At 45.1% G+C, this 27,404-nt stretch overlaps 1 protein-coding gene across 2 annotated transcripts in view; it reads left to right on the top strand.

Annotated features, from left to right (window-relative positions):
- Positions 1-27,404, top strand: part of efl1 (elongation factor like GTPase 1) — a 107,025-nt gene that overhangs the window by 31,006 nt on the left and 48,615 nt on the right. For both annotated transcript variants that reach the window (XM_080768334.1, XM_080768335.1), the window contains exons 13-15: positions 3,863-3,978; positions 5,677-5,903; positions 8,805-8,940. In XM_080768334.1, the coding sequence (XP_080624460.1) occupies positions 3,863-3,978; positions 5,677-5,903; positions 8,805-8,940 (479 nt within the window). The remainder of the gene's footprint in view (positions 1-3,862; positions 3,979-5,676; positions 5,904-8,804; positions 8,941-27,404) is intronic.

Below are 27,404 nucleotides of genomic sequence, written 5' to 3'. Positions count from 1 at the left end.
AATAAAATAGCAAATTGTGCCTGATTTGCTGGGACCAGATTACATACATGACCATATGTCTTACGTCATCATTGAGAGCTAGTCATAGATATACATATATATATATGTAATTTGTAAGTTGATTAGCGGTATACGGTTACTTACAGAGAATATGATATAGGTGGGGGAGTTATGTTTGTTATAAAAGAAGATATTTCCATTAAAATAATTCAAAATGAAATCAAGATATTAGAAAAAGTAGAACACGTATGCATACATGTAAAAGATAAAGATCTATATATCATTCTTATGTACAGATCACCTAAAACAGACCTTTCGAAATTAAACACATTTCTCGAAAACATGGTAAAGTATCTATCATCTCCGACTTCTGCAATTATGATAATAGGAGATTTGAAGACCAATATAGTGAGAAAGGTAGAAGTATAAAGACCGTCATGTCAAGATTAGGCTTTAAACAATTAAATACAAATCCAACTACAGATTACGGAAGTATTTTAGATCATGTATATTTTAACAAATGTGAAAGTATTATTACACAAATTGAAGTTAGAGACACCTATTACTCTGATCATGATTTAGTATTAATATCACTATATTCCAAGATGAAATACATTTAAAACAATTGACAATTTAGAATAAATAATAGAATAATTATACTGTACTCCAAGGCCGCCATACGCTTCGCTTTTCGTTCATGCGCTGTCCGGTCCGGTCTGTTTAGCGCTGCAGAAAGAATACCTGGTCTCTCCTAATCCAGGGCGCTCTCCGTGGTTTTGGTTTGGATGGATTTTTTAGCGATAATATTAAAACGAGAAGGTAAGCAAGCAAAAAAATATCTCAGTTTTTTTCCAGCTTTACAGAGTAAAAGCGGAAATGTCTTCCCGGCGCCCCAGAGCTCCTATTTTGAAGGAATCCCGGGGCTGATTGTGTTAAAATATATCGTTACACCCCTAGTTTTAAATTATGCTCTTTGAAATGCACCGACACACTTGTCAAAAAGGTATCCGGCCCAAAGTCAGCACGTGGCGGTGACATTTTTATGCACGCCAGCTTGAATGGAAATAATCTGCAATCAAAAACCTCCACTGGTATTTTTTTGCGGACAGCTTTAGTATCAATATATTGTTTCGTTTTCCAACCCCAGCTCCCCCCCCTCTCCCCTCTTTTCACAAAGTTAAAAGGTTTGCTTGTGGTTTCCACTGCGTCCTTCTCCAGTGTTTGGAAGCCATTACTTCATAACCACAGTGGTCGAGGCCAAAAACCAAACTCCTGCTGGCGTTCCCATTATTGCCAATAAGCAACTGAGGTGACATCTGGAGGAACAAAAACAATAACACTAGGACTTTAAGCTGTGGTCTCCCGGTGAGACTGTAGAGCCGGGGCTAGCACAATGGGGGCTGCACATTGTGTTGTGTAAACAGCGCAGTGGGAGATACGATCTAGTGGTGAAACCACACCTGCTCTTTGAATGAAAATCTGCCCGTTTTCCTTTGTCTCTTTTGTTGTTGTTTTCTCCATGTGGGATTTTGTTGGAATAGAGATACATAAAGGGGTTTTTACTGCAGCCCAGTGAAGTGTTAAAAGTCGTTCCGCAGGCCATGGGCTGCCTGTCGTCCTGTGTCATTCCGCCCCATTTATTTATTTTTAATCTAAAAACGGACGTGCATGTCACTACAGCTCTCAACGGGCCTGAAAATAAATCGTGTGTGTGTGTGTGTGTGTGTGTGTGTGTGTGTGTCCTTCCGTCCGTCCGTCCGTCCGTCCGTCCGTCCGTTACCAGCTAATCTTAGGCACCGTTAACCCATGCCACATTTTGCACACACACACACACACACACACACACACACACCGTTCTGTTTTCCAGAACGGTCTGTTATAGTGCCACCAGGAGGCCGACTTTTGAAAAACGTTTTTTTTTATATTACTCCTCCAGATTCTGTCCAAAAATACAGCAAATCGTTACACACTATCTCTATAGTCATATATATATATATATCCCACCCTTTTCACAGTGGCCTGACTAATTAGCATGATGTTAGGCCCCAAAACCTGAACATTTCCAAAAAAAAAGAAGAGAGAAAAAAAATCATGGAGGCTCGGCCCAGGCCGACTAATTAGTAGGGATGTCCCGATACAACTTTTTTCGTTTCCGATCCGATCCCGATACCACAATTTCTGTGTTAGCCGATACCGAATACCAGAGAATAATATTAATAATAATACAACATCATCACTCAAATGTGCACTTGCAGTTTGGGCAACTCGAACGCAAACTCCACATGCCCCAACATTTGATTTAACTGCCATAGTGTTAACCGCTTACCCCTGTGTCAGATCGGTGGTTAGACTGGCATATTCCCCCGATATGACCCAATGTGACCAAATAAGGACCGATCCGATACCATATTGGGACATCTCTACTAATTAGCATAATTGTTGTGGCCCTGGTTCCCGAAAACGTCGGGTCGGGTTGGGCCAGAACTTTTTTCAAGTCTAGCAGTCACTCACGGGGAGTAGACAGGGCTGTTGTCAGGGAGAAATTATGGGCTGTTTTAAGTGGTCTGTTGGATGCCATGACTCAATGCTATTGTGAATCTGTGAACAGCTGCATTAGTGCTGTAGTCATTGTGGGCTTTTTGAAGAATGGAGTATACAATGTGGGCACGCATGCGCACAAACACACAGGGCATGTACCCAGAGGTAATTTAGAGGTAATTGCTTTGTGTTTTTTTTCCCAGTGCAGCACCACAGAGGTACCTATCTGGGGAGTAATCGACACATTTAAGCCATGCCAACTATCAAAGCACTCATGTTTTCTCAAAGTGAGTCCATATTTTATAAATGGTTACTCGTGGTGGAAGCTGACGGGACATGTGACCTCTGACCTTACATAATCATTTCCACATAATAACAGCCTTACGAACCCTCACACGGTTTCACTTTACCTCTCTCCTGTGTGAGTAATTAAGACATTCTGTACGGGAAGCCCTTTTGGTGTTTTAAGCATTATGTTATACTTTTAGCTATTGAAAAATAGTGAAAATGTGACATCTTTGAATATATATTCTTTCAGAGCAAACGTTTTTAAGTCAAATCTTGTCCCTGGAACAACATATTTTCAGATGGGGGTCGGAGGCCAAATACATATAATTCTCGGTGTCCTTTGAGAACCGCTGATCATGATTTAGAAGACATTTGTAGAATCTGGTCTCGATCAAAATGGGTTAAGCCATGTTACACGAAAGGGTGATCTTTTATCCAATAGCCTGGGTTTGGGAGGCTTGTCATTTTCGGCTTTTATGATCCGGGCGGGAGCGGATGGTAACTTACGTCATGTTCTAGGTCACTGGTTTGTAGTCATCAGGCAGGAATAGGGATGGTAATAGTTAACCTCCTTATGGCCACCCTAATTAATGGATTAATCGATAGTTATTCACATCCCTACTAGGCAGGAACCCTCAAACCGGATTCAGTATTAACTCAAAATAATTCCCATCGATCAAAGGCATCATGATTTCAGGGCCTACCCAATGAAAGCCTTGATGTGGCTCCTGATTCCGACACTTTTCTTCTTGGAATAGTTTCTTTGGTGTATCCATCTTTTATTCCAACTTGTAGCGACTGGTGCAGTGTTGTTTTTGTACACCCCCCAGGCCGCTGACCTTCCTCCCCCCAGGCCGCTGACCTTTGACCTTCCTCCCCCCACACCGCTGACCTTTGACCTTCCCCGCCCCAGGCTGCTGAACTTTGACCTTCCTCCCCCCCAGTCCGCTGACCTTTGACCCCCCCCCCAGGTCGCTGACCTTTGACCTTCCTCCCCCCCAGGCCGCTGACCTTTGTGACCTCCCCTCCCCCCCAGGCCGCTGACCCAGGAGGAGATAGCCCAGCGCAGGGAGCTGGCCAGACAGAGGCACGCTGACAGGATGACAGCCAATCAGCAAGCAGAGAGCCAAGGAGAACCCGCCCAGTCAGGAAGTAAGACAACCAAGCCTTGCGTATAGAGCGTCGCAGTCCCGCCCCCTCGAGAGACTCGGAAAATAAATCCCTGTTCATTTTCCTCATAGACTTTTCAGAAAGTATTTATTTAAAGACGTTTACGCCGTGGACAAAGCCAACTCTTGTTGTGACAAACACAATTTTTCGGGCTGAACAAATAATTAGAAAGAAGAATCACTTTTTTTGTTGTTTTTCTTCTTTGTAATTATTTGTTTGGTTCAAAATATTGTGGTTGTTGTCATGATTTGTCACGACAAGAGTTGGCTTTGTACGACGCTTATTAGGTCTTTAAATAAATACGTTTTGAAATGTCTATGGGAAAAATGCATTGGAAACTATTTCCTGGGCCTGGCGTCGTCATGAAAGGGGGCGGGACTGCAGCGCTCTATAGCAATACTAGCGGTAATATCACTGCATGGACTTGTCTCGTCCCTCACAGTATTAGATTATTTTTCTTTCTGCAATGCCCTGCCCCCAGTGCCCCATATTTGAATACTGGGCGATGGTTGGTTATAGCCTGGTTCCAGACGAATCTGGTTGGCTCGTCACCACTTTTGCCGTGATGTCCTCCCACAATTTAACCTGCATTGAGAGGGGCCAGATTTAACCTGCATTGAGAGGGGCCAGATTTAACCTGCATTGAGAGGGGCCAGACTTAATTTGCATTGAGAGGGGCCAGACTTAATCTGCATTGAGAGGGGCCAGACTTAATCTGCATTGAGAGGGGCCAGACTTAATCTGCATTGAGAGGGGCCAGACTTAATCTGCATTAAGAGGGGCCAGACTTAATCTGCATTGAGAGGGGCCAGACTTAATCTGCATTGAGAGGGGCCAGACTTAATCTGCATCGACAGGGGCCAGACTTAATCTGCATTGAGAGGGGCCAGACTTAATCTGCATTGAGAGGGGCCAGACTTAATCTGCATCGACAGGGGCCAGACTTAATCTGCATTGAGAGGGGCCAGACTTAATCTGCATCGACAGGGGCCAGACTTAATCTGCATCGACAGGGGCCAGACTTAATCTGCATCGACAGGGGCCAGACTTAATCTGCATCGACAGGGGCCAGACTTAATCTGCATCGACAGGGGCCAGACTTAATCTGCATCGACAGGGGCCAGACTTAATCTGCATCGACAGGGGCCAGACTTAATCTGCATCGACAGGGGCCAGACTTAATCTGCATCGACAGGGGCCAGACTTAATCTGCATCGACAGGGGCCAGACTTAATCTGCATCGAGAGGAGCTAGACTTAATCTGCATTGAGAGGAGCTAGACTTAATCTGCATTGAGAGGAGCTAGACTTAATCTGCATTGAGAGGGGCCATATTTAATCTGCCTGGGACAATATGCATTCAGATGGGCCAGATTTAATCTGCCTGGGGCAATATGCGTTGAGAAGGGCCAGATTTAATCTGCCTGGGCAATATGCATTGAGAGGGGCCACATTTAATCTGCCTGGGGCAATATGCAATTATGCATTGCAGATGAAGGCTGGCTACGCGAGGGTAAGGACAACCTGTCTCCCGTCCTGTTGCAAACACCCATCGAAATGTTGGTTTGTAGACCTTTTGGCTATTGTGACTGAGTCCATGCCTCTCTCTCTCTCTCTCTCTCTCTCTCTCTCTCTCTCTCTCTCTCTCTCTCTCTCTCTCTCTCTCTCTGTCTCCGTCCAGGTGGAGAGCCGGTCTCGTCTCAGGTGGACACTGTGGCGGTTAGAGAGCCGGTCTCGTCTCAGATGGACACTGTGGCGGTCAGAGAGCCTAGGCCGGGCATGGACGCGGAGGACGAGGACAAGGAGACGTTTGTGGCGTTCGCCCGAGTCTACAGCGGAGTGGTGAAGAGAGGACAGAAGGTGTTTGTCCTGGGGCCCAAATATGACCCCGCCCGGGGCCTCAGCATGGTAAACAAACAGTATATGTCCTGGGGCCCAAATATGACCCCGTCCGGGGCCTGACACTAATTAGCCCGCGGACCCCTATTTGAAATATATACCAAGGATCCCCCCATAAGAGATTTTTATGGCTCTAGCCATTCAACCATTTTTATTTCAAGGGCCCCCACGGTTTGACCTAAATTAGGCTACGATCCCTTATTTAAATGGAATTTCTATCTCTGGGACCCCCAATGTATATTGTAAAATCAATGTTAATTTAACTCTTGAGTGTGTGGTTCCATTTGTACACTCTCTGAGTTACAGTCCCCTAAGGGTCCATTTGGTTCCTAACTATCATTTAGCTGGGGACCCCTAGAACTCCCACAAGGACCACAATATTTTGGACCAAACAAATAATTACAAAGAAGAAAAACAACAAAAAAAGTGTTGTAACCTGCCGTTCTTTTTCTTCTTTCTAATTATTTGTTCTGCCCGAAATTTTGTTGTTTGTTGTCATGATTTCTCACAACTGTAGTTGGCTTTGTACGACGCTTAAAATGTCTTTACATAAATACTTTTTGAAATGTCTGAGGAAAATTAATGGGGAATCATTTCCTGGGCCCTGGTAGGGGGCGGGACTGTGACGCTCTATTGGCTCATATGATGTAGGCATATGTGTGCGCATGACACACACACACACACACACACACACACACACACACACACACACACACACACACACACGTTGCATGCAACGCATGCATTCATGATGTAGACTTCGTCATAACTTTGTGTGGTGGCGCAAGCTTAAAATGAACAGATCTACAAGCTTACATACTGTACCATACTGTATATACCATTCCGTGTCGATAACTTGTACATCTGTTATTTTTGCGCATGTGAAACTCGTACGCTGCCATTAAATTTGCGCTGCGCCTCTAGGATGCGGGTCTAGTGGTCAGCTGACAGCTGTCATATCAATTGTGATCCCCGTAAAAAAGACATGCTTTTATAAATAATTATTAACTAATTTATAAAGTCCGAATGCGTTCACACCAGTAATGATTCAACGAACCGCACCTTGGTTCGTTTGGAAGCGGACCGAGCTCTGCCTTTTTGGCGGACCTTGGTTCGTTTATTTGATCCCCAACAGAGTTCGGATGCACGTTCACACCAGCCGAACCAAAGTGGTAAGCAGACCATGGTTCGTTTTAAACAAATGTCCGCTGTGAAAGTGCCCTTAGTCTAGTTTTAGTCATATCATACAATTTTAGTCGACTGAAGCTACAGTTGGTAGTTTTATTTGTTGATGAAATTTTCAATATATTTAGGGCTGTATTTTGCGTGTCTTAAGTACCAGGTCTTATTCCCTAACTTGAGTAAACTAAAGACCTGGAGGCGTGATCAATGCTCTTTGGCCACTCAGAATATCCAAATGGCATTGATCATGCCTCCAGGTCTTTAGTTTATTCAAGTTAGGGAATAAGACCTTTCAGTTATCGTAGTTTAGTTTTCATTTAGTATCTATTTAGTTTTTGGCAGCGAAAAATGGTAGTCAACGAACATTTTTCGTCTTCGTTTTTGTTGACGAAATCAACACTGATACCGACCTCCCGAATAGACCACATGACGCAGGCTGACGTGAGCGCACGCACGCACGCACGCACACACGCACGCACGCACACACACGCACACGCACACACACACACACACACACACACACACACACACACACACACACACACACACAGTAGAAAGCAGACCCAACACATGCAGTAATTGGCGTGTGCGTGGGTTTGCCCTACCAATGTCTTTTCAACGTGGCCACCCATTCTTTATTATAGTGCTATTTTAGAATCGCTGCCTAAGTGCTACAATCATTTTCTAGTACAATTTCCAATTATCTCTCTGCCGATGCGTTGGAAGGCAGCGTAATAACGAGGCCAAATCATTTTCAAAAGATTTCACTTCCACTGCTGTCGTCATCCTCCAAAAAAAAAACCTAATTGACATCTCTGTGCGCACAGTGCACAGAACCCAGGTTCTCAAACGGTTTGTAAATAACGCTTTCATCAAGGCCTGAATTACATTGTTACTTACAATAGAACCTTACATTTGTGTCATATTACGGCCCATAAATATGTACATCTTTCCCGCTAAGATGCAGTATGTGTCACAAGGAAAACTTGAGAATAACAGTACGTTACGAGAGATAGAAAATAACTTCACCCTTGCCACCCTTGGCTCAGGCCACCCATGCCATTTTAACCACTTGACAAGCCAGCGTCACTATTCTGGTCAATTATTATTGACAAGAAGCCCACACAATTAGAGAATGTAGAAGAATTGTCATTTTTCATCAACGTTTGCCTGTTATCTCTCCTAATGGTACCAACATCAACACAGAATGGAAATCATATCCATTCAACGACAATAAAATATTCTTGGGTCTGAGAGGCTAATACTCACAGTGTCCCGTGGCTCAAATGCAGAATAATAATAATAATAATAAATAAATGATGAAAAAGGGTAGAAAAGCACTGGTTTAATCCGTTCAAGACGGGAACTCCTTTTGGTGTTTTTAAGGATTATGTAATACTTTAGCTATATTGAAAAATAGCAGATCTACAAGCTCATAGCGTGGCTTGTGGCCTACACTCTTTGAATATATATTCTTTCAGAGCGAACGTTTTTAACTCAAATCTTTGCTTCTGGTGGGTGCGGGGGTCCCTGGAACTACATATTTTCAGATGGGGGTCGGCGGCCAAATACAGAATAATTCTGGGGGTCCTTCACATGATATATTTCCAGAACCACTGACACAGAAACATAATGTTTTTTTTCAGAAAACTGTCTTGATTTAAAAGACATTTTGTAAATGGGTTATGTGGCTAATGTGTTTTTGTTCTCTTTTCTCTCATGGCTCAGCTTCCAGAGGGCTGTGTTGCCTCCGACGCCCTGCCCTCTGTGCCTCACCTGTCCGTCTGCACTCTGGACAGCCTGTACCTGCTGATGGGCAAGGAGCTGGAGGACCTGGACCAGGTGCCTTCAGGGAACGTCCTGGGTGAGTCTCCATTATTACACCACCAGGTGCCTTCAGGAGACGCCCTGAGTCTCCATTATCACACCCTTCATCTGAGGAGGAGGGGGGGAGGAGGAGGAGGAGGAGGAGGAGGAGGAGGAGGGGGGGTGGGGGGAGGAGGAGGAGGAGGCACCCGCTGGTGTCACTCTTCTAGAGCAGAGTGGCCCACCCTAAAATAATACAATTTGAACTGGGGACACCCCAAAATAATCACATTTGTGCTGAGGACCCCCCCAGAATAATCACATTGGAATTGGGGACCCCCCCAACCCTGGTAAGCCCTTGGAATGGTAGGAGTTGAGTGCATTACATTTTCGGTTACACGGATATATTGTGTATATTGTCAAAATGGCCAATCTACAAGTAAAGCTCCCATCGGCTCTTTTCACAATCTTTGCCTCTTTCCCATATTGTTTTACGTGTGTGTGTGTGTGTGTGTGTGTGTGTGTGTGTGCGTGTGTAGCAGAAGTAGCATTTTGTCACCACCAAGTGTCATTTTTGATGCAGTAATAGTCTTTTTCTTTTCTTTTCTGTTGTTTCTGAGGTCTTAAATTGTCACTTCACTGTCATCTGGGGAAACCCCCAAAATCACACCACTGTTCTAGAGAGTATTTGTATAATGGAAGGTTGCTGGTTAGAATCCCCAGGTTGATGGGGGTGATCTATGTGGACCAGAGATAGGAGGGTGTCACTCGTCCCATCTGGTACCCAGGAAGGGTCCGAGATAGGAGGGTGTCACTCATTCCATCTGGTACCCAGGAAGGGTCAGAGATAGGAGAGGGTCACTCGCCCCTTCTGGTACCCAGGAAGGGTCAGAGATAGGAGAGGGTCACTCGTCCCTTCTGGTACCCAGGAAGGGTCAGAGATAGGAGAGGGTCACTCGTCCCTTCTGGTACCCAGGAAGGGTCAGAGATAGGAGAGGGTCACTCGTCCCTTCTGGTACCCAGGAAGGGTCAGAGATAGGAGAGGGTCACTCGTCCCTTCTGGTACCCAGGAAGGGTCAGAGATAGGAGAGGGTCACTCGTCCCTTCTGGTACCCAGGAAGGGTCAGAGATAGGAGAGGGTCACTCGTCCCTTCTGGTACCCAGGAAGGGTCAGAGATAGGAGAGGGTCACTCGTCCCATCTGGTACCCAGGAAGGGTCAGAGATAGGAGAGGGTCACTCGTCCCTTCTGGTACCCAGGAAGGGTCAGAGATAGGAGAGGGTCACTCGTCCCATCTGGTACCCGGGTCGAGCAGCAGAGAGACAAACCCCTCTCAGTCCTGTGTCTAACCATTACAACCAGCCCTAGTTAGCACCATAACCATTACAACCAGCCCTAGTTAGCACCGTAACCATTACAACCACCACTTGCACTGTAACCATTACAACCAGCCCTAGTTAGCACTGTAACATTACAACCAGCCCTAGTTAGCACTGGAACCATTACAACCAGCCCTAGTTAGCACTGGAACCATTACAACCAGCCCTAGTTAGCACTGGAACCATTACAACCAGCCCTAGTTAGCACTGAAACCATTACAACCAGCCCTAGTTAGCACCGTAACCATTACAACCAGCCGTAGTTAGCACCGTAACCATTACAACCAGCCCTAGTTAGCACCGTAACCATTACAACCAGCCATAGTTAGCACTGGAACCATTACAACCAGCCCTCGTTAGCACCGTAACCATTACAACCAGCCCTAGTTACCACTGGAACCATTACAACTAGCCCTAGTTAGCACTGGAACCATTACAACCAGCCCTAGTTAGCACCGTAATCATTACAACCAGCCCTAGTTACCACTGGAACCATTACAAACAGCCTTAGTTAGCACCGTAACCATTACAACCAGCCCTAGTTACCACTGGAACCATTACAACCAGCCCTAGTTAGCACTGGAACCATTACAACCAGCCCTAGTTAGCACCGTAATCATTACAACCAGCCCTAGTTACCACTGGAACCATTACAAACAGCCTTAGTTAGCACCGTAACCATTACAACCAGCCCTAGTTAGCACCGTATTCGGGAAGAAGGTTTTCCCCTAAAGCTATATAAGGAATATATCTGTAGAATAGAGGTTACTCATCTTGTACCAGAGGAAAAGTGCAAGTCATAGAGCTGTGCTCTAGTCTAGATAGACTACCGCTGCGTCAGCACAAAATAAATCTTTAGCCAGGAGAGACGAAAGTGATTGCGCTAGCTAAAGATCATTATACCTTTGTCTTGGGAAGAAGGTTTTCCCCTATACGGAATATATCTGTAGAATAGAAGTTACAGAGAGATCATCTTGTTACAGAAGAAAAGTGCAAGTCTAAGATAGACTTGCGTTGCGCCAGGACAAAATAAATCTTTAGCCAGGAGAGACGAAAGGGATTGCTAAATCTAAAGATCATCGAGAAGTACCTGACGCAATATTACTGAGATAGCTCTAGTGTTCCACCAAACCGAAGGTAAACTCGGGAACAAGAGCAAGGAATTGTTGTTGAAAGAGACAGAAAGAAAAGGAAGATTCCAGATCTTAATATTCCCGAGGTTATAGAGAGATCGAAGAGATACAAGAACAGAAAAGTTAGATATTCAGCAAAAACGTTTTAATTTGCCAGATTCCTGATATAGAATCTTTAAATGAAAAGGATATTATAGATGCATTGGGAGTTTGCATTAATTTCTCAGAAATAGAAGATGTTACATATAATGGAAAAGATAATTACGATTAGTAGATATTCATCGAATACAAAAATAACATTTACAGCTTGGGGACATTTCACTGAAATGGATACTATTTCCTCTTTCCCTATTTTAGTTTTAAAATGTTATGTTAGAGAGAGGCAGTTGAATAGTAATGCAAACACTATAATATATAGAGATATTAATATACCAGAAGTCAATTAATTAAGATCATGGTTTGAAAGAGAAGGAAAGGATATTAAAAGACGATATTGAGGAACCAACAGACTCAAAAGACCTTTCTTTTAATATAAACAATGGAAATGAGTTAGACAAATATATTATATAGTTATTTTGGGAGGATTGTTGAGTTCAAATTGGAAGATTCCTCTAAAGGTATATGTAGAACTTGTGATAATTCGGTTGTTCGACTACTTTTGTTTTTCGTGTAATTCCAAATATGTGAATTGTAAATCTGGATTAAAAATATTTTTTTAAATACAAGATATGTTTATGAAAGATCAAGAACAATGGGTAAGTTGTCAACATGATATTGTTGCCAAAGATTATTTGATTGAATTAAGAAATAATAATAAAGACAAGTTTAATGAACTTAGTGAATTTAAATCAGAAATCATTTTGTTTAAAATCAACATGAAAATAGAGACAAATAACACCAACGAAAATGTAACTCAGGTACGTAGCAAATAGCTAAACCTAATAATAAAATATTGCAAACGTTCTTTCACAGAGAGGCTGAGATTTGAAAGTTTGTAGCGGTCTACAGTACTTGCACGCTCTGCTTGCGCACTTGTGTGCAACAAGCAAGTATGCACTCGACAGAGTGCAGTTCTAGTTAGAACTGTAACCATTAAAACCGCCTCTAGTTAGCACTGTAACCATTACAACCACCCCTAGTTAGCACTTTAACCATTACAACCATGCCTAGTTAGCACTGTAACCATTACAGCCACCCCTAGCACTGTTAACCATTACAACCTCCCCTACAGTAGTTAGCACTGTAACCATTACCACCAACAGCATGTTTCTCCTTTGTCTGCCCCCTGAGTCTCTGTCTGTCACAGACACAAACATCATGTGTTTCACTGTGTCGTCTGGCTTTCATTTCATTCGCTCGCAAGAGATAATGTGTTAAAGATAAATGACCCCCACTGGCACATTCTCGGTCTTTCGCACACGCACACCACACACACGCACGCACACACGCACGCACGCACGCACGTACACACACACACACACACACACACACACACACACACACACACACACACACACACACACACACACACACACACACACACACACACACACACACACACACACACACACGCTCGCCATGCGTCCCCTCTTCCATGTGGTGCAGTGTGGTTCTGCCTGAGTGCTCCCGGCAGACAGCTGTGCTCGCTGGCTGCACGTGTCATCCTCTGCGGGGTGGAAGGAAGCCCGCGCTTCTCCGAAAGGCGTCCAGAAACGAAGGGGTGCTTCCTCCTCCCGCAGTAGTTTAACGCACTCGGACTAATTAATCCAAATTTGTAACTCCCCTCGTGAGCGATGTGAACGATGATGAATCCTCTGTGATGTTGCAGATGTAGTTCTAAACGAGTCATTCCCAGGCCTTCAGCTGAGCATATGGCTCGGTGTGATGGCCTGGTGAAGACAACCCAGACGTGTACCGTTTGGGGTTTATGATCCAGTCAGGAGCGAATGATAGCTTACATCATGTTGTAGTCACTGGTTTATGTTGTAGTCACTGGTTTGTAGTCATCACGATGGTAACTTACATCATGTTGTAATCACTGGTTTGTAGTTGCTTGATAATTCCTACCTGGATGTCGTTCCATTGATGAATGTGTTCGTACGTGCTTGTGTTTAGCCTTGTTTTTGTTCGTTGAACTGCAGCGTCAACAACATGACCTCACACACATTACCGGCCCTTCCTCTGCACTCCGAACAGAGCAGAGTGGCTGACACACACACACACACACACACACACACACACACACACACACACACACACATACATATCCGCTGAGCTCCCAGACCTCCTCCCACGAGATTATTATCATGAATTATGAAAGAAGGGACATGCATTAGGATATCGATCGACGTGCAGTAAATGCGTGCTCGCTGCATGGGGCGGTGTATCACACACACACACACACACACACACACACACACACACACACACACACACACACACACACACACACACACACACACACACACACACACACAGTCACACAGTCACACACACACACACAGTCACAGTCACACACACACACACAGTCACAGTCACACACACACACACACACACACACACACACACACACACACACACACACACACACACACACATTTGAATTATTTTATTTGGATCTGCACAAGAGGCGTAATACAATAGACCCAAACACTGATCAGAATTAGGTTATACATTATATGGTCCAACCAGATATAGCTGCTGCACATGCTTAACACACATTGACATACTATTACTTGACACTACTAGACAGGATGTTTGTTTTGGGTTTTTTAAGCCACCTAGGGATAAATTAAACAACGCCTTCTCCAGACAGACAAACTGCCCATAGTAGCTGGAACAGAACAGTATTTAGCCAGCTTTTTTGCATTTGTTTTTAGCAATCCACCCAATTGCAGACCCGTGAGCACAAGTTTATGGACATGGCCCAGACTTCCAAATACAAGGACAATAAGTTGACAGTTATATCCCAAGGCCATAATACGTTCCACCAGAAGCTGATATTTCATAAGTTTGGATGTAAAACAAGTGTCCATATACAAATCAAATGGGCAGCCTATTTCAAATATAGTGACAGTTTTTCTAATTTCATTGATGAACACAATATCTGGGGTATTTGGAATATTTTGTAGTGAATTGACATGCGTGTCATTGTGATCAAACCAGTCTATTTTTACAGTGCTGTGTTTATACATTCTTGTTGTCCTGTCCTGTACTCCTCTGATCTTGTCTGAGACCAGGTCCACCAGACGGTCATGTCTGGCAACGTACAGTCCTTTATAGTGGCTGCAACCATTTAAGATGTGTGCGACTGTTTCTTTGTCATGTGCACACACACTCACACACTCACACACTCACACACTCACACACACACTCACTCACTCACTCACTCACTCACTCACTCACTCACTCTCTCTCTCTCTCTACATATTCAGAACAAATAATATAAACAAGACATGGAAAAACATGTCTTGTTTGTGTCCTCACTCTGGGCAGTGATGACACAGCCTGTCCTCTCTGTACTGGGCAGCCAGGTCTGAGGACGACCTAGAGAGAGGTTTGTCTATATCGGCCTTTCTCGATGGCCAGGCTGTGCTCGCTGAGTCTGTACATTGTTAAGGTTTTTATGACGTTGTTATCAGTCACCGTGCTCAAATATTCTGCCACGGTGTATTGTCTATTTAGGGCCAGATAGAAATTAAGTTTACTTTGGGTTTTTGTTGTTTCAAGCTTTCGTATTTTTGTTTCTGTTGATTAATCAGTTGGTTGGTTCGGATTTGTTGTGGAATGATGTCGCTGTCCTGAGGCTGGTTATTGTTGGCTGATGGTTTGTTAAGCGTCGGGACCAGCTGACTGAGGGGACTCTTCTCTATGTTCATCTCTTGGCTTTTGAGGGCTTTATACTGATAGGATTTGGGGTCACTCAGTTTTAGGTGTTAAGGCTCTTTTTTCAATGTTGATAATTAGAGGGTATTGGCCTAATTATGCTCTGCATGCATTGTTAGGAGTCTTCTTCTGGACCCGGAGGAGTCTTAACAAAACTCTGCATGCAGGATTTTGATTGGATGTTTTTCCCATTTTCCCAAATCATTTTTTGTGACCCCAAACTTCACTGCCATATAGTGCAATAGTTCAATCACTGATATATTTTGAGCCAGGTCCTAAATGGGATGTCAACATGTGTTGACTTTTTGATGGCATAGAAAGCTCTCCTTGCTTTCTCTTTCAGTTCATTAATAGCCAAGTTAAACTTTCAAATTGGAAGTGGTTGATTTCATTGTGGAGACATGGGTAGATCTCCTTATTGAAGTATGGAGACTCAGAGGGTGGGATGTATACGGCACATAGGTAGGTATCTTGGTTGGATTCAGTGATCTCCTTCTTAATTTTAAGTCAAATATGTGAGGTCTCTCTCTCTCTCTCTCTCACTCTCTCTCGCTCTGTCTCTCTCTGTCACTCTCTGTCTCTGTTTCTATCTCTCTGTCTCTCTCTCTGTCTGTCTGTCTCTCTCTCTCTCTCTCTCTCTGTCACTCTCTCTGAACCATATGTACCCTGACGGGTCCATTCGTTTCCATTTCACAGCCCATATAGGGATGATCTTTACATCATTTCCAGGACAAAGTTAAGTTAAGTTGATCTGGCCTCGATCGGACTCTCTCTGATTCATCCAGGGACATCCGTCTTAGTGGGCAGAATTTATGTTGGTTGAAATCAGGTGATATTCTGGGCCAGATCTGACTTGGTTTGACTTGATCTGGCCCCAATAGAGACGTCACTGATTGGTCCTGGCTGTGCTTATTAAAAGGTCGTATAGGAGTAACTTTTGACACACAAACAAATGCATGCGTGTGCGTGCGTGCGTGCACACACATAAATGGTAAAGGGAAAATGGTGCATTTTTATAGTGCCTTTATCCAAGGCGCTTTACATAGATTGTGCATTACATTCACCCATTCACTCATACACCTTTACATAGATTGTGCATTACATTCACACACATTCATACACCTTTACATAGATTGTAACACACACACACACACACACACACACACACACACACACACCTCTCTCTTCGAAAGCATCAGTCCTGTCCCGTTACTGGACAGTGTGTTCAGAATAGAGTCCCTTGTGCCAACGGAGCGTTAGAGTGCTGTGTAAACCAACCTGATTACACCCCCGTTATTATCTGACTGGTGGCAGGAGTACGTAATTGGACAGGGAAAGAACGGCACTCTCTCTGGCACACAAACACACACACACACACACACACACACACACACACACACACACACAGATGCATTTGATGTGGCATGCATCATTCTTAACCACATGACGACGCACCGCATGACAAAGCGTGTGTGTGTGTGTGTGTGTGTGTGTGAGACTGTGTGTGTGACTGTGTGTAGACCCCCTCAGTGATGTCTGTTTTAAATGCAGAGCAGAAGACACAGTCACACTGCACGCACCCACGCACACACAGGCTGACAAAGGAAAGGCAGCCTTTCTCTATCCACAGCATCGTGTACGTCGCTGACTGCGTTCCCCCTCTTTCCTACTTCCTGCCAGCTGGTGGAAGCCGCTAGCTTCAGGAAATGAAGGCCTCCCGTCATCGCTGGTCGGCTCCCTGACAACCCGCCTTTTGAATTCCACCTCGGGTCCGACCGCTCACTGTGGAGTCTGTTCTGTCAGGGAGTGACCTCGGGTCCGACCGCTCACTGTGGAGTCTGTTCTGTCAGGGAGTGACCTCGGGTCCGACCGCTCACTGTGGAGTCTGTTCTGTCAGGGAGTGACCTCGGGTCCGACCGCTCACTGTGGAGTCTGTTCTGTCAGGGAGTGACCTCGGGTCCGACCGCTCACTGTGGAGTCTGTTCTGTCAGGGAGTGACCTCGGGTCCGACCGCTCACTGTGGAGTCTGTTCTGTCAGGGAGTGACCTCGGGTCCGACCGCTCACTGTGGAGTCTGTTCTGTCAGGGAGTGACCTCGGGTCCGACCGCTCACTGTGGAGTCTGTTCTGTCAGGGAGTGACCTCGGGTCCGACCGCTCACCGTGCATTTTACAATTTACAATTTAGGCATTTAGCAGACGCTCTTAATCCAGAGCGATTTACATTAAGCAAGAACAAAAAGCATGGCAATACATCACATACATAAAAACTAGTTATCATGAAACATCATTTTAGCTGGGGACCCCCTGGAACTCTCTCAAGGACCTCTGGGAGGGTATTAAATGGATAGAGACTGAACCGGAGCGATGCATGTGTGACTGCAGCAATGGGGGAGTTCTAGAATAACATGTTTCCAGGTTTATGTGTGACTGGGAGGTGTTCTATAGAGTAACATGTTTCCAGGTTTATGTGTGACTGGGAGGTGTTCTATAGACTAGAGTAACATGTTTCCAGGTTTATGTGTGACTGGGAGGTGTTCTATAGAGTAACATGTTTTCATGTTAATGTGTGACTGGGAGGTGTTCTATAGAGTAACATGTTTTCATGTTAATGTGTGACTGGGAGGTGTTCTATAGAGTAACATGTTTCCAGGTTTATGTGTGACTGGGAGGTGTTCTAGAGTAACATGTTTCCAGGTCAATGTGTGACTGCAGCAGGGGGAGGTGTTCTAGAGTAACATGTTTCCAGGCTAATGTGTATCTGCAGCAGGGGGAGGTGTTCTAGAGTAACATGTTTCCAGGTTAATGTGTGACTGCAGCAGGGGGGAGGTGTTCTAGAGTAACATGTTTCCAGGTTAATGTGTGACTGCAGCAGGGGGGAGGTGTTCTAGAGTAACATGTTTCCAGGTTAATGTGTGACTGGGAGGTGTTCTGAGTAACATGTTTCCAGGATTATGTGTGACTGCAGCAGGGGGGAGGTGTTCTAGAGTAACATGTTTCCAGGTTTATGTGTGACTGGGAGGTGTTCTGAGTAACATGTTTCCAGGTTTATGTGTGACGCTAATAAGGTATCTGCCTCGCTTTCGGGTTCTTGGAAACGCCCCCCAGCCACTGCGTTAGTTTTACTGAGGTTAGGTTTAGGTATACTTTACTGAGGTTAGGTTTAGGTATAGTTTTACTGAGGTTAGGTTTGGGTATAGTTTTACTGAGGTTAGTTTTGGGTATAGTTTTACTGAGGTTAGGGTTAGGTTTAGGTGTAGTTTTACTGAGGTTATAGGGTTAGGGTTAGGTTTAGGTATAGTTTTACTGAGGTTAAGGTTAGGGTTAGGTTTAGGTGTAGGCTGTCAATCACAGCGACTGGCCAGTCACAGCGCACCCTCTACGTCACTCTGTACCGAATGCGAGGCAGATACCATATCAGCATGTGTGACTGGGAGGTGTTCTAGAGTAACATGTTTCCAGGTTAATGTGTGACTGCAGCAGGGGGGAGGTGTTCTAGAGTAACATGTTTCCAGGTTTATGTGTGACTGGGAGGTGTTCTAGAGTAACATGTTTCCAGGTTCATGTGTGACTGGGAGGTGTTCTAGAGTAACATGTTTCCAGGTTTATGTGTGACTGCATCAGGGGGAGGTGTTCTAGAGTAACATGTTTCCAGGTTTATGTGTGACTGCATCAGGGGGAGGTGTTCTAGAGTAACATGTTTCCAGGTTCATGTGTGACTGCAGCAGGGGGAGGTGTTCTAGAGCAGGCTTTGAGGGTTCTCAACGTTTTTGGCTGGGGACCCCTGGAAATGCTTTGGACATGTCTTGCGATTGACACTAATTAGCATGCGGACCCCCATTAGAAAACATATGCATAGGACCCCCACAAGAGGCTCTACGGCTCTAGCAGTGATTTTCAAGCATTTTCATTTCGAGGACCCCCAGGTTTGACCTGAATTAGGCTACGGTCCCCCATTTAATGGCATTTATATCTCTGGGACCCCAATGTCCCCAACGGGACCTCCATTTGTACACACTCTGAGTTAAAGACCCATATAAGGGTCCATTTGGTTCCTAACTATAATTTAGCTGCGGACCCCCTGGAACTCCCTCAAGGACCCTCGGGGGTCCCCGGACCCCACTTTATGAATCACTGACCTAAGATGTGGGTAACATCAAACTGTCATCATCAGTGTGCTAATGTGAAGCAGCTGGCCTTGCAGAGGCCAAGCCACAGCCCCAGTCATCCAGGCCAAGGAAAAAATAAGAGAAAAAAGGAATGAAACTGATGAGGGGGGAAAAAAAGAAAACTGCTCAGTAAAATAAATGAATAATGCTGATTCAACATTGGGCGACTTTATGAAAACATTTGTTTTGTGTTTGGATTCTGTCGGACCGTGCCAGCGAGCGGTGACTAGTGGCGACCCAGATCCTTAGCAGAGCACTTCACTGACTGAATGGTTTCACTGATGTCAACCACACCAGGGTTCATCTGAATCTTATAGTCACCTAAGACTATTTCTTGTTGTTGACCTCTATAGTAGTACAGTATTGGCTTCTATAGGGTCTGTAACCGTCAGGATTGTAACGGTTCTCTCATCTATAGCTGCCCTTTCCAGCCATTCAGAGGGTTTTCTGTAAACTTTGAAAAATCACAGAATACTATTCTTCACAACAATCTACAAGAGTCTTGTAGATTCTGATAAATAAAAATAAAACGGTGCTATGTGTATTTTCTTTAACGTTTTTTTAGCGATTTATTTATTTTATTATTTACTATAGTCCTACTAGACCCCAAGAAATTACATCTGACATATTGAGCCTATGACACAGTATGGCTTCCCCCCCACCTTCACATTCAGTAGATCCTGCAATCTTTTGTGGCCGGATGTAATTTCCTGGGGTCTTTTAGGACTATAGGAAATAATACAAAAATAAATTGCCATCATTTTTTGTAAAAAAATACAGCTAAAATCCCTAAAACGAAAGAAAGCAGCAAATGAAAAAAGTTTAACACTCATCTTTTACTTTCTCTAATAACAACCTAAAACATGAACCTTGTTTGAAAAAAGTTGTCCTCTAAAGATGGAGTGCCACAATTTTTTTCCACCCTAAAACATGATCATCAGGTCTTATTGTTATATAAGGAGGAAGAACTTTTTTCCAAAAAGTGTACAGTATTTGTTAAAATCATGCTTTTATGTGGACACGTCCACCAGTTCATGAAGTATGCCTGGTTTGCCTGGTGGGTGGTGATCCACCTGAACTGAAGCCCCACCCACAGCTGTAGTTGTATGATAAAGGGGGAGGGGTTAGGGGAGGGGCTGATAGTGTGATGTCACTATATTACTGTTTATTTCATTGGCCCGTTTGACTGTCAAGGGTTCAGCCTCCAGGAAGAAACCCCAAATACAAAGTTAATACACCATTGCACATAAAACAACTCCAGGGTGTCTAATGAAGTACTGTCACCTCATAGACGCATAAAAAACTGGAAAAATTAAAAAAATTGTGACACTCCATTTAAAGCATGTTCGCAAACCTTAATACGGTCGTTTTCCGCATGTCGGGACTATTGACTTGTCGGAAAAGCTTGCGGACCTTACCTGGAAAGTTTCAGTTTGTGCGTGGGCGTGCGTGCGTGCATGCACAGACACAGCTGTTGATGACAGATGTTGGCGTGACTTGGAGGTGACATTAATCTGTCTGGTTATGAGAGAATGTGCCATGTGGGTCGCAGCTACAAGTAGGCACACGTGTGCATGCGAGTGTGTGCGAGTTTGCCGTCATTCATATCCCTCAGTCCAGTGGTCACGGTGTGAAGTAAACTAAGTACATTTACTTAAAGTGCTGTACTTGAGTACATTTTTTAGGTATTTGCTCATTACCTGAGTATCTCCAATCTCCAATGATTTTACTTCTACTCCACTACATCTCTGAGACAAATATTGTACTTTTACTCCACTACAATTATTTGAAAACTTTAGTTACTTTACTCTACAATCACGAAGCATTGTGAGCTTGTAGATCTCCTGTATTTTTTTTTGTTTAAATTATTATTATTTTAAAGGTACATTCTGCACAATGCATACTTTTACCTTTGATACTTTAGGTACATTTTGATACCAATACTCTTGTCAATACTTTTACTCAAGTACATTTTGAGAAAAAAAACAGAAGTACCTGTTCTCCCTCAGCCTCTCCTATAGTTTAGTTTGTCCTTGACACAGTTTTAACCTGCTGGGATCTCCACACACACACACACACACACACACACGCACACGCACAAGCACACGTGCGGGTTAGCTGAAAACCTGGTGGGATCTCCAACAGTCATGGAGCTCTCTCCACCTCATCAGTCCTGTGCTCTCCCCTCGGACGCACGCACGCACGCATGCAGGCAGGCACGCACGCACGCACGCACACACACACACACACTTTCCTCATCAGTCCCCCACTCTCCCCTCGGATATGTATTGACCAGTTCCTCCTCTCCTTTGTTCCGTCTCACCATTTCTCTCCTGTCCTCCACTTTTATCTCTATTCTCTCTCTCTCTCTCTCTCTCTCTCTCTCTCTCTCTCTCTCTCTCTCTCTATCTCTGTCTCTCTCTCTCTCTCTCTCTCTCTCTCTCTCTGTGTCTCTCTCTCTGTCTCTCTCTCTGTCTCTCTCTGTCTCTCTCTCTCTCTCTCTCTCTCTCTCTCTCTCCTTTCCAGACTGACCTATATTTCTGCCTCTATATCCTGAAATAATAGTCTGGAGTCTTTCGGGGTCAAGTTGCTCACGAAGAGCACATGAAGAATTCAAGTTGTTCTCTTTAGAGAAAAGAGCAAACATTGGAAGTGGTCGGACGGCCAGACAGACACAGTCGTGACGAGGATTGGCTTCCCTCTTCTACGTCCCTCCGTCTCGTCGAGTGTGTTTTGTCAATGTTTTGGAGAGTGTCTGGTGAGGTCCCTGGAACAACATATTTTCAGATGGGGGTCGGTGGCCAATTACATATATTTTTGGGTGTCCTTGACATGAAAATGTTTGAGAAGGACTGATATAGAAACATTTTCAGAAAACTGTCAGGATTTAGAAGACATTTTGTAGAATCGTCCTCAGGTCTTAACGTGTAGTTAAGCCGGCACAGCTTATCTACACGACAATGCAGTCGTTGTCGCCTGGATCAACGACAGCTCTACTCCATGTCTGCTCATGAGGGGCGTGACAACGCAAGCATTAAAAAACCCCCAAAAAAACAGAATACAGACAATTTCACAGGACCGCGCTCACGTAAAAACGCTTGCGTTGTTGTTGCCCCTCAACTTCAGAAGAAAAAATTGCATTGCATTGAGAATTCGACCTATCCGACCTACCCTTTTGGCCGTAATATAAGACTACGTTTTTTGGACTCTGGGAGCTGAACATAGGTGGGTCAACTCCCAGCTACGTAAAGTTAGACAACCCGTGGCCTACATAGACACCCAGCACAGAGAGAGAGAGAGAGAGAGAGAGAAGAGAGAGGTGGGGCGGAGTTTTGACAGAGTCTACACAGTTTAATACATTTAGTGTTATGTGCGTGCGTGTGGAGGACAGCTGGCAGGCAGGTAGCAGGCGGGTAGCACTACTGCAGTCAGAGCGGGCATATAGGTACACACACACACACACACACACACACACACACACACCACTAGCTCTGTTCCATAGCCTTCCTGCTTCCAGGAAGGCTATGCAACTTACCGGTTTAAATCTCAAATCGAAATCAGACCAGCCTCTCCTCTTTAGTGGAAATCCCACGAACGTTTGACCTACTCACCAATACAAAGACGGGTTGTGTCAATAGAAAGCCTACTTTCCTTAGTGGAAGCACTCTGAGCCCCCCACCACACGTATAAACTGTACTTTTTGGCCAAAAGGGGATTTTGTTTCCACCGGGAAAAAAAAAAAAATTAGTTACTCCGCTGCGCCCTCTACTGATATTGCCCAGAGAACTGCCTCATAGAGAATACTTTTCCTCCGGTGGAAAAAAATCCCTTTCTGGCCAAAAAGTACCGTTTATACGTGTGGTGGGGGGCTCAGAGTGCTTCCACTAAGGAAAGTAGGCTTTCTATTGACACAACCCGTGTTTGTATTGGTGAGTAGGTCAAACGTTCGTGAGATTTCCACTAAAGAGGAGAGGCTGGTCTGATTTCGATTTGAGATTTAAACCGGTAAGTCGCATAGCCTTCCTGGAAGCAGGAAGGCTATGGAACAGAGCTAACACGCCACACACACACACGCCACCTCCAGAGCTCCCTGGCTGCCAGCCTACATTTCCTGCCACCTCCATTGTCTCAGCTCCCCAAGGCAGTGACCTGGCCTCCGGGCCGGCACCCAGCCAGCCAGCAACCAGCCCCGACCTCAGCTGAAACCTCCCAGAACTCAGCCCCCCCCAAAAAAACCTCCCAGAACTCAGCTCCCCCCTCTCAAAAATCCTCCCAGACCTCAGCTGCCCCTCCAAAACTTCCCAGACCTCAGCTGCCCCCCCCTCAAAAAAAACGTCTCAGACCTCCAAAACCTCCCAGACCTCAGCTGCCCCCCCAAAACCTCCCAGACTTCAGCTGCCCCTCCAAAACCTCCCAGACCTCAGCTGCCCCCACCAAAACCTCCCAGACTTCACCTGCCCCTCCAAAACCTCCCAGACCTCAGCTGCCCCCCCAAAACCTCCCAGACTTCAGCTGCCCCTCCAAAACCTCCCAGACCTCAGCTGCCCCTCCAAAACCTCCCAGACCTCAGCTGCCCCCCCAAAACCTCCCAGACCTCAGTTGCCCCTCCAAAACCTCCCAGACCTCAGCTGCCCCTCCAAAACCTCCCAGACCTCAGCTGCCCCCCCTCCCCCCCAGAGCAGATGGGTGATAATCAGCGTCTTCATCAACCCTCCCCATCACTCGCTCTCTCTTCTTTCTATTGTTGAGTATAATGAGCTCTGATTGGCTGGCTGCCCGGCGTGTGTCCTGTCTGAGCCAGTGGTGGAAGGAGTACTTGTTCAGGTCTGAATGTACTTAAAGTGCCTAAAGCAGAAAGTACTCATCATGCAGGATATGGAGGTTCAACTATATGAATGCATAAACAAGTTCAGATCGGTTACTTTCAAATGGCTAAAGTGATATGATGCATGTTCTGTAATTATAATCTAATCTACAAAGTACCGGAAGTTTTCAGATAATTGTAGTAGAGTTAAAATACAGTATTTGCATCTGAGATGTATAGTGGAAGTAAAAGTACAGGCAATTGGAAATACTCCAGGAACCTAACTGAAAGTGACTAATAGGCTCCTATGACCAAAAGATGGTGCTAGAGAGAAAGAAGTGCAAGTGTGTGTGTGTGTGTGTGTGTGTGTGTGTGTGTGTGCGTGTGTGCGTGTGCGTGTGCGCATGTGCGAGCGTGCCCCGGCAGACAAAGGAAACCGAGGAACAAAGAGGCTGAGACAGATATGAAGTTACGTTTATACTGAACGACGTTATTAAATCTCACAGATGTTTTTCTGTTTTTACAAACACCTCCTGCATAATGACCAACCACATCTAACATCTTACATTCTATTTAAAAAAATAGCAGATATACAATACAATATGTCTGCTATTTTTTTTTTATCGTGAACATTTTGTGTATATATTTGAATATATATTAGAAAAGATCACACCTGTATGAAGTGAGGGGCGCTAACATATTAAAGTCTAACTCATGTTGTTTAGGTGATGTAATGGTGATGTAAAAACAAACGGTGACAAAACAAACATTAAATTATCTTTATTGTTAATGGCATTTAATGTGATGACGATGACGAAACATTTCCCTTCATTGTCAATGGCGTTTTTAAGTCATTTTATGTTTGGTGTTGCGCTCTGAATATATAGACGATCTACAAGCTCACAACTACTTTCAGTATGCAACCAGGTGTAAACAATCAGCCATTAAAATAAGACACAATCAAGGCCCGCCAACATACATTTTAGTCAACTGTAGATTTACGGTCAACTAAAACTAGTGACAAAAATGCGACTTAAACCTAAACGGCATTTCAGTCAAGACTAAAACTACTTCAAATGGGCTGTCCAAATCGCCACTGGTGGGTGTGTGTGTGTGTGTGTGTGTGTGTGTTGAGCATGCAGGGGTAAAAAGCACATGCTGTACAGATGCTAATGCCATTAGCCTGAACGGATTGCTGAGCGCAGCGATTCCCATCTCCCATTCTCCACATGTCCGACACAAAGCCCACTTCTTCAACTCCAAACAAACCCCAGGCTTGTCCTGGCTATAAGGTATACAGCACGTGCGTGTGCGCACGCACGCACACACACACACACACACACACACACACACACACACACACACACACACAAACATGAGTAGAGACTACGTGTGCACACGCGCACCTGTGTGTGTGTGTGTGTGTGTGTGTGTCAATGTATGTGCGTGTGTATGTGCGCACACCCTGCTGCGCTCCCTTGGAGAATATAGCGTTCTTAGTCATAGATCTCTTTGTTCGCTGTGCCTGTGAAACAGTGGTGTAAAGTAACTGAGTACATATACCAATACTTTTGTACTTTTACTTTTGTAACAGAGTATGCCTTTGTAATAACAGTATTTCTATGTTGCAGTATTGATACTTTTATACTTAAGTAAAACATGTGAATAGTTTTCCCACCAACGGGTCATATTATACCTCTCTGTGTTGGCCTGTGAAGACATATCAGGTCCAGCTGGTAAAGTAAAAAGGCCTCCTTCCCTGTGGGGGGGAGGGTTCAGAGTCTTAAAATAGCTCTGGGTCGCTGGTCCCTCGGTGGAGGAAATCAACAGTCTGATATTTCGTGCTCTGGTGGAAAATACTGGGCACTTAATAATGGCCCCACCGGAGCTCCGCCGGAGCCCCACCGGAGCCCCGCCGGAGCCCAGGCATCACATATCACTCACACAGGAGAAACAGGATGCCGCTCCGCCAATGGACCCCCCCTCTCCTCTCCTCTCCTCTCCTCTCCTCTCCTCTCCTCTCCTCTCCTCTCCTCTCCGTTCATCTCACACAGACCTGCAGATGTTCTGGGGGCTATAAAGCCTGTATTTTATTTTTTCCAAAGTCTGAGGGGAAAAAAAGCAGCTGTTTTTGTTCATTTCTGAGTTCTTGGGTCATTGGTGTGTTGCTATTTTCAGCTTTCGCTGCACCAACAGAGCAACATGGGCATGGTCCCCATCGCACCCGGCCCGGGCGCTAATGTGTGGCCCGAGGGGCGCTACAGCGTTGATGGATGATTGGTCGCTGTACACAGTGCTCCAATTAAGGTGTTAAGTTGATGTCTAGTAACTATAAGTACATTTATAAGTACTGTACGTTTTACCGTAAAACACCTAAAGTGACCAGTAGGGTACAGCACAGAGTAAAGTGGCACAGAGTACACTACAGTACGAGCCCTGGGCCGTTCCTGGGGCTCTAGATGTTCCGGGGACCCCCACACGGACCCCCAGGGACCCCCACATGGTAACCATGTCAATTCTCATTTTGGACGTGCAGCAGGTAACTGACCCCCACATGGTAACTCCCCGTGGGGCGGCTTGCCGGAACCAGGCCGGCACCCTGTGCGCGTTCATGGTCATCTTTGTTCCACGGACCCCCACACAGTACACTACAATACAGTACAGAGCACATGCAGTAGAGCACAGTAGCTATAACAATAAATGTATAGTTGCACCGCTCAGTTCACACAAGTGTGATTTATTTTGAGGGGCAACGACAGCCATGCCTGCCTTGGACCTCCCTGCACCTCTCTCTAGCTGTATGCCTTGACAACACCTCTCTCTCTCTCCCCCCCCCCCCCCCCCCCTCTCTCTTTCTCTCTCGCATGCACACGCACATAATATGCACGCACGGTTAAACTCTTTCTCAGCTCACTGATCACAAATCTTGCCATGTGTAATCTGCCGCTGGTCATTTCGAAGCATATCGTCTCCCTGTGAGGCAGTGCAGTGTTGTGTCTGGGCCGGCCCCTCCCCTCGTGGTGCAGAGTGACTGCAGGCCCCTAGGGGTCAGGTCTAGTGTGCAGGAACCCCCCCCCCCCTCTGGACGGGGTCATATATCCCCTCCAGACCCTCTCCCATGGCCCTCTATGTAAATGGATCCAGGGCTGCTGAGGA

This window comes from Protomyctophum bolini (assembly GCF_963924005.1).
Source record: "Protomyctophum bolini genome assembly, chromosome: 1".
Taxonomy (NCBI): domain Eukaryota; kingdom Metazoa; phylum Chordata; class Actinopteri; order Myctophiformes; family Myctophidae; genus Protomyctophum; species Protomyctophum bolini.
Note: the sequence above shows the minus strand (reverse complement) of the source record. Positions and strands in the feature narration are given on the sequence as shown.